This window comes from Ceratosolen solmsi, unplaced genomic scaffold (assembly GCF_000503995.2).
Source record: "Ceratosolen solmsi marchali unplaced genomic scaffold, CerSol_1.0 scaffold7, whole genome shotgun sequence".
Classification (NCBI taxonomy): domain Eukaryota; kingdom Metazoa; phylum Arthropoda; class Insecta; order Hymenoptera; family Agaonidae; genus Ceratosolen; species Ceratosolen solmsi.
In genome coordinates, this window is record NW_011948413.1 from 15853910 (window position 1) to 15863630 (window position 9721).

At 23.2% G+C, this 9721-nt stretch overlaps 1 protein-coding gene across 1 annotated transcript; it reads right to left on the minus strand.

Annotated features, from left to right (window-relative positions):
- Positions 1-669: 669 nt before the first annotated feature.
- On the minus strand, positions 670-2407 carry LOC105367720 (chymotrypsin-1-like). Its single transcript, XM_011506488.1, has 4 exons — positions 2362-2407; positions 1623-1948; positions 1027-1278; positions 670-813 (listed from the first exon to the last, which is right to left on the minus strand). Exons 1-4 carry the CDS (start codon positions 2405-2407, stop codon positions 670-672), a joined length of 768 nt encoding a protein of 255 aa, XP_011504790.1.
- Positions 2408-9721: the final 7314 nt, after the last annotated feature.

The following is a 9721-nucleotide window of genomic DNA, read 5'->3' on the forward strand; positions in this document are numbered from 1 at the left end:
AGCATTCGAAAAAGAGAAAAGATTCAAATTTCTATTAGTAATACAAATTTTAGTTCAAGTTGCTTTTATTTACAATGATACATACAATTTTATTTTATACATACAATGATACATACAATTTAAATATGAATTATTTTAATAATTGAGAAATATTTGAAATCATCACTCGAATATAAATGTATATTGAAAAATTTAGTATAAATTTTATGTATTTTTATAAATAATAACAAAAATGTTGTTAAAATACATTATTTAAATAATATTTTCAAGATTATATTAAATGAAGAAAAATGTATTTAATAAATAATTAGTTAAGAGTTAATTTACATGAGCAAAGCATTTTTACATTTTTAAATGTATTGAATATGAAACTTTCAAGTAAATGTAAACTTATTTTAATAAAACAAATATATATATATATATATATATATATATAGCTTTGCTTATTTATTTATTTTTTTTTGCATAATTTAACTATATATGATTTACTAAATTATATCATTTAAATATAATTTTTAATAACAGAAGACAACTACATTCTACTTTACCATATAGCTTCAAATTAATTACTGATTATGGTTTATAAGTTGTTTCCAAATATTAAACAATATTAAACAACTTTATCATAATATCTCATTATTTAACAAATTAAACTTATGCTAAACTTCATTATAAACTCATAGCGCTTCTAATGAAATCGACGTAAGAATAAACTCTGGTATATAAATCAGGTATGCCTTGAGCACATGGAATGGTAATTGAAACGATACCAACGACTCTTCCATTGCTAACCAATGGACTGCCGCTATCACCCTGTAACATTAAACAACGTAATATCTATATTAATAATTTACTCAATCCAAAATATAAAAAAATGTGAAATAAGTATATGTGAAATATGAAACTAAAATATGCACGAGATTTTAACGTAAATTATTATAATAATAATATTAGCTATTAATAATAATTAATATATGTTATATGGAAAAATTATGAGAATGAAAGTTTATTTTTTATTGAACTTACAGAGCAGGGTCCGACTCCTTTACTGTGTAAGCCACAAAATTGATTACTGAAAAGTGTGCCTGGAATAATGTGGGCACAAAAATCATTGTGGAAAATTGTCACTCTAATTTTTTGTAATTGATTAGGAGGCGTTTCCACTGGGAATGATTTCATTCCCCAACCTGCGAGATCACCTGTATCAAGGTGGTGAACATCTTGAATTGGTAAATCAACTTTATTTTGAAATTCATTGAACTGAATGTAGCCTTTTATCTGTAAAAAGTTTTTTTTTTTTTTGTTTAAGAATATATTATTTAATAAGTGCTTTATTGCATTCAAATAATTCACTGATTTAACATTTACTCATTTAAAGCTCATAATTTTTAAAGCCTTGAGATTCATGAATTAAATGAAATTAATGCATCTAAATCTATCGAAACCATAAACGATATATATAAATAGTACGAAAAATGTTAAGACCTCGAATACCATATAAATCCACATAAAATAGATGAATTATTCAATTACAAAATCATTTGAATAATACATTCTATTAATTTTATCTTGTTAAGTTTACCCGAAAAAAATATTCAATTTCAGCTATGGAAGTTGCGTACCCATACGACACAGATATCATGGTGATTCATTTCGTCATTTGTCTCAACTCCAGTGAAACTAGGATGAAAAATAACGTGATCAATTGCATACGATGGTCCAGTGATACTATGTGTACTCGATACTCCCGAATAGATTCTCATCGAAGGAAAGCGTCGTTCATCTCTAAAAAGACAATGAGCCGCCGTAAGAATGTGCTTATGGCTGATGATCGCACCACCACAAAAAGTTAAATTCGGAACCGTAAATCTAAAGCTCGCCATATATGGATATTCTCTAATGTCTGCAATTTGTCCGCCGATGATCCTTCCATACTTTCCAAAGACAACTAAGAATGAGTTTGCAATTATAATAAATGGCTCATTATTGAATGTATATTCCTACTCTTTACATAAAAATACAAAGTTATCATTATCGTTATCGTTCGTTTCACACTATTGAATCAATCGAAATGTACAAGGGTTTATTTATTAGAATGAAAAAAAAAAAAAAATTTATTATTAAATAAGTAAACATAATCAATATTATAGAAAATAATAATTTTATAGTTTACAGTAAATAAATTCTTTGGTAACTAGGCTGTGTGAAACATAGATGAATTATATAAGTAGGGTTAGAAGAAAAAGGAAGCGAAATTTAATTGTTTCTTTTTTTAATTTCAGCTTTTACTAGATTTTTAAATTTCTCTTGAGTAAATTTAATGGAAATTTTAAAAAGAAATTATGAATAAAAATTTTTTACCAGAAATTAATGATAAACACAATACAATAGCTATTTGGAACTTCATTTTGAAGTATATTTAGACTATAATGAGAATTAATTATTATCAAATACTTTATATAGATATGCTACAACATAAGTACAGTAGCAGGGGAATCTGTCTCTACTATTTTTAACCTGTTTTCACATTTATAATAATGCCACTTTATAAAATACGTGTAATTTTAAAAACATTCAAAATTTCAATATGAAATGACATATGTTAATATTTACTTGACTGTTCATATATAATTACCGTACACGGATAGTAATGTTAATAAAAAAGTTATTGTTTCTTCTTAAATAAAAACTTAAAAGTTTGTTTGCTTGTTATTCTCAACAATTTGATTAAAATATCTCTTTTTAATTATAAGATTTTATGTAGATTAATTATTTTAGAATTTTATTCGTTATAATATCAATATTCAGAATTAATAAAATGTATTCCTAGATTAAGTAATAGAAATGCCGATTAAAGTTGATCATAAGTAAATCATTCTTCTTTTATTCGCACATTCATTTGCAAGTATAATAATAAGCAAAGTAACAACGAAACAAACGAACAAAGTAATAATAAAATCATTTATCATATTTATATATTTCATAAAATATGTAAAAATCCAAAAATAATTTGAATAAACTGGAATAAATTTACTAATTAATTTTATAATTTAATTTATAATTTAGCAATATGTGTACCTTCATAATCTTATATGTACTATGACGTATTATATTATACATCAAATAATATATCCTCCAATTTTTAAATATATTTAACTGCTAAAATTAATAATAATGGTAATTTTTGTTATTTCTGACGACTTATTTCGTATTAAATTAATATAAAATTAAAATAAGATAAGCAACCAGGTGTAATGCATTAATATGAATCACGATTGTTAAAAGATAAATTTATAGATCAGTAAATATATGAGAACAAACTTTAGATTCTGGGCCGCATATTTCTAATTTCCATATCTTATTATTAAATTATGTATAAAATATTTTTGTTTTTAAATTTTCGTAGTAAAATATATGGATATTCTATACCTGAATGAAAATTTTCTTAATATTAGATATGCATTTAAACGTATCATTAAAAATGAATTTTTCAAAGTTACCTAAATTACGGTAAAGTAACCTAAATTGGATTCATTTTAAAGTTCTGTCTATTTTATGAATGCAAGCCAAAATATTTACTCAGCTGAAATAATAAAATAATATATATTGAGTTTCTGTTGCGACGAAAATTAGGTTTTTTCTATAAAATTCACTACATTTTGTACATGGAGCACAATATTTATATTTATTATCAAAATATTTTCTTAAAAGATTAAATATGAATATGTATTATTTAGTAAAATTTTTATATATCTATTATAAATTCTAATTAATAAATGATCTTTAATAAGTGATATTATTATTTTATAAGCTTCTGTCAATTTGATGTCAATTCATTTTCAAATGATCACTTTTGAAAGATTTGATTCCTTATTTAAACGTAACAAAAAATTATCTTTTGAATAATTGTAACAAAATATTATAATTCATAAATATTGTTAAAAAGAATGCAACTGAGCATGTCAATTAATTAATTAAAAAATATGAATTAATTTTATATATATTATGTATATTATTGTTTGTATTGTATATTATTGTATTGTATATTGTTATAAATTGTATTTTAATGTAATATTATTGTTATTGTATATTACTGTATATTATTTCTTTCAACAATTATCATCCATTTTTCTTACAAAAAAGAATTACTCTGTATATTTATTAAAATCATTTTGAAAATAATATTACGTTTTTCATATATATGTATAAATTTGTTTTTTGGTTCCCATTATTTGTTTTCAATAGTATTTTGTATTTATATTTTTATTTGATTATACAAAAAAAAAAGGAAAACGTAATAACGTAATACATTTGTAATAATGAATTTATAATCAATGTAAATAAAATTTATTTTGAATGATAGTGCAAAGCGAAAATTTTATAAATTACGACTACGTTAATTAAAATATACTTCAATATAAAAATAGCACCATTTTAATTACTTTCAACGTTTAACTAATTAATACTATTTATTAAAACTATTAAAATATGTAGAAAGTTATATATATTTAAGACACTTGAGTTGAATTTTTTAAATTTAAAAAAATTCGCACAGTTACTTTCACAAATATTTTTATATTGCTGTTTTATAATGACATTAAAAGAATGTATTCATAGCGTATTTTGTACATCAATTTTATTTCTACTTAAATTAATGCTTATCAGTAAAATACATAATTTATATGTAAATTATTAAATATATTATAATAGCGGTTGAATTTGATTAATTTATAAAGTCGTATAGTATCTATGAAAATGAATATTTAATCGCAATACATTTTTCTTTTTTCAGAACTTATGATTTTTATTATTATTATTATTATTATTATTATTATGATCATCAACATCGTCATCCTCATCATCATCATTGTTATTATTATTATTTACATGATCATAATAAATCGTAGAATGATATAATTTACAAAAAGAAGAGTTAAATAATAATATTGTACTAAATAATAAAAAATTATTAAATGTTTTAGTATGAATTGTATGAAACGATTGTTAAATTATGTGTATACTTATCTACAAATTTATACATGTATATCTAAGCTTCTTATTTCTTTCTCTTCATATGTAATGTTATTGTACTTCAAAAAACATTATACCGTGACAATTTAATGATAAGATAAAAAAAATTACAACATTTTTGTTTTAAAAAATACAACGAATGTCTTAAACTATTTTTTATTAGTTTACGATATGAGAGTTTATGAGAGTAACATAGGTAAATGTGAAATATCAAACTATCATCTTTTAAAATATATTATAACTGCTGAAAAACAAATTTTATCAAAATTTAAACAGTTTCGATTATTGGAAATTTATTATAAAATAAATGATTTTATTACCATAATTGATTATATTGACAAGGAAGTTTACGATAAATTATTAATTTTTATGTACAACTCAACTATATATGATACACCAATTTATTAAATAACCTTATTTCATATATCATATTAATATTTGGTAAGAATACAACGCATAATAGAACTTTGTATATAAATTAATGTAAGAAAAATAAAATAGTATGACAAATATAAAAAATATAAGGAATCCATGGAGGAAAAACAATTTGTATAGTTCACCACATTTTTCAATTTATATAGATATATATTCCTATCTACTTTCAACTCTTACAATTTATCATTTAGTTTAATATTTCAAAATATAAAACAGTTGTGATACAAGAATTTGTTGAAAGATGATGAAAAAAAATTAATTTCTTTGGAATTATCAAGCACTTATTTTTACATTTTACAAGACCTGTATAAATATACTAAGATAGCTAATAATTATAATTTGTTTGAATATATTTAGTTTAGGCGAATAATTTTCCAGGCATACAAATAAAGTATTGTCCCTGAAGATAATTCTTTTATAATTATATAAATAATACATAAATAAATATATTAAAGAATTATGTTCAGGGAAAATTCTTTATTATTTATATATATTTACATATGTATGTATGTTTGTGTATACATAACTGTGTGCATAGACATGTATATATATAAATGTATATATATATGTATATATACATGTGTAATTATTTGGATACGTGTGTGTCAGTGTCTTTAAAAAAGTGTGTGCATATATATATATATATATATATATATATATATATAACCAAAACGATAAAATGTGATGAACTGTATTAGTCATAAAATACCAATATTTTTGCGGAAATAGAAAAACAATGATTAAATTAACAATTTATAACATTAAATATCGAAGCTTTTAGTAAACAGTTATATTGGAAAAAAATTCATTTTCAATTTACAGTAATTATAAATATGAATTCAATTTTAATTCTTAGATTTATAAATTATTTATTGCCATTTACTTTATTAAACAAAATACAAGCATACAAGACTTTAAAATAAAATGCCACTATATTAAAGTTTTGAATATGTTTAAAATATATTTTAATAAGAAATAATACATTTTTATTATTCAATAATTTTATATCCCACTTGATTTTATATCAAATATTATATACTATGATTATTCCATGAAATTTCAATGCATAAGATAGATTGAATCACATTTTATTAAAACACATATAAAATGTATCCGTATATTTTTAAGGAAAGGAAGATGAAAATATCGAATTACAGTCAAAATTTCCTATAAATGAATACTAAAAAAATATGGAATTAGATAAAGACAGCTAAATAGCGAATTAATCAATTTCTTTTAATAACAGTGAATTTTGTAAAGTTTAAAATAGAAGTCTTATAATGCTACTTATAACTAAAACTTTATATATAACACACAAATTGCAGATTTATACATTTTCATTTGCTGTATTCTACCGACTATTTTAATAAAATAATTTTTTATGTGGATACTTTAAAATTTACCTCGAACATCTTAAAATCGTAAAATAATTATAGTTTGATTGTCATCTTCATCCAGTTACAATTACATTATTCATGCAACTTAATACATTATGTGTTAGTGGAAATTTAATAAAAGGTAAAAAAATGTAATATTTTATTAATTACAATTCAATGTGAATCATAATATTGTTTAAACAGAATTAACAGAATAATAAAGAATTTTATACAGTAAACATATAATATTATCTTATGGATAGTGAAACTAATTCAATGTTTGAAAATTGAAATCAATTTTCACTCAATTAGTCTCTGAATTCAGATAGTTGAATGTTGATTAATAACTTCATTATTAAATGAAATGCCAGGTAATTTTTATCAATTATTTCAAAGAAAAAGAAATATATTACTCACGAAAAATTCAATTTATACTATAATTATTATTTTTAATTATATAAAACTTATACTATGATAGAATAACATTGCTTTAAACGAATAAGACGCGTGAGTTTTCTTTTATCAATAAATTAATTTCAAAATGTACTTTATATAAGTAGAAATATATTTTATAATTAACTTTAAAATATTTTAATATTTTATGTGCGTATTAGCTAAATAATTGATAATTATATAATTAACATTATCTAACGTTATCTAACATGTTTTCATATTGAAAAAAATCATAAATTTTCATTGGTTAATAATTTTAATTTTAAAGTTTGATTGGCCAAATTAATTACTTTTGTAATATAAGTTATATTTACTCTAGAAGAAACGTTTTTATCGTAAGCTCGTGACTTCTCTTAATGTTTTACTGCTTCCATTCTTCTATGATATATCTAAAAAATATGTGTACAATAAATCAGGAATGTTCATTGAAATTATTGATATCGTTAGTTAACTGATAATATAATGTAATCTATCGCTAATTTTTTCATATATACGAATTTTATAAGAATTTAATTGATACTAATTATAAATATTTTCATTTGTTTTTAACATATAACATTTGGATTGTATATCCACGTCATATGCAACATAAACAAAAGTTTCCTATAATTGATAAAGTTCATTAATAATAATCAGAAATAATTTGAACAAATAAAAAATTTGTCATTAATTTTAGAAAAATAATTTCAGAGATCAATCTTGCCCACTTTTATATAATAAAAAGTATATAAAAACATGTGCGCACACACGTATGTACAAATGCATGCACGCACGCGCGCACACACGCATGCACAAATGCATGCATAACACATGCGCCCATACATTCGCGCATCCATGCGCACGCTCGTGCGCACATATGCACACATCCATGCGCGCATGCACACACGCGCGCGCACACGCATACACAAATGCATGCATAACGCATGCGCCCATACATTCGCGCATCCATGCGCACGCTCATGCGCGCATGCACACACGCGCGCGCACACGCATACACAAATGCATGCATAACGCATGCGCCCATACATTCACGTATCCATACGCACGCTCATGCGCACCCATGCGCCCACCCATGCGCGCATGCACACATGCACGCACACACGAATGCGCCCATGCATTCACGCATCCATGTACACGCTTGCGGACTTACGCTATCGGCTATTATACTACCACTATTAAATTATTGTAGAAAAATACCAGTTGGTAAGAGTAGACTCACCATCACATACTGCCATCTTCTGGCTATTAGCTTAACTGTTTATAATAAAATTAAATATCAACAATATATATAGAAAAAGCAATAGCGTATGATAATAATCATAATCATAATAATTAAATCATATTTTATTACTAATTAAGTTGACACAATAAGGATTAATTATTAAATTCGAATAAGAAACTTGGTATTGTATTTTCTTCAATTTAATTGTTTATGTAAGAAAAAGATATTCGATTTATTTCATAAATATACGTCAGTTGTGTATATATATATATATATATATATATATATATATATATATATATATTTATATTTATTCATAGTTATGTATATACATGAAAAAATAATATGTACATAATATGATAATATGAAATTACTGTCAACAATCACTGAATGTGATAGTTATTACAAGTTAATTATTTAACAAAAGAAATTATTAATCATAAATTAATTTTTTTTATTCAAACTTTTTCAAATTCAATCAAAATTCAAATACTTGACTAATTGCCTATTTGCAATCGTTAATTTGTTGCTTGGTAATGTAGTACTTGATAATGTGGTTAGTTTGTCTTACATAGTAAGATGATAGAAAAAAAAAAATGAACATACCCGATAATGCAAAACATTCGTGTGAATACATGTAGAGATAAATGTGTTGACTTTGCGTTGTGCGCTTAATTTCACACATTCGCACTCAAGTTCGTAAATATTTACTTCAAAGTTGAGTGTGCTACTCTACCGTTAAACTGCTCAATACCATCTTTATTTAATATATAACAAAGCTCATGAATAACAAATTAATATATACGGTATCTTAATATGATTTGTTTCTAGTTTAAACGGATATTAGCTGATATATAGGTACAAACAATGTAACTGCAGCGCCATTTTTGTAACTGTAATTAAATTGAATATTACATGTATTGAAGAAAAGTTTCATTTTGAGTTTGGCGTTAAGGTACAAAATCATAATATGCGACATACAAAATAATTAATTGTTTCCTAATAGAACAGTTTTAAACAAGCGGAAATGAATCCTTAATAATATTATCATTATGAAGATTATGATTGTAAGATTAGCAAACAACGAAGAATATGGCTCGAAGAGGAATAAAATAATCATTAAAAACTTTTCTTTTTATAATATTAATCGAGGAGTGATATATATCTACAATAAAATGTCAAATATTAATAAGACAATGTTATG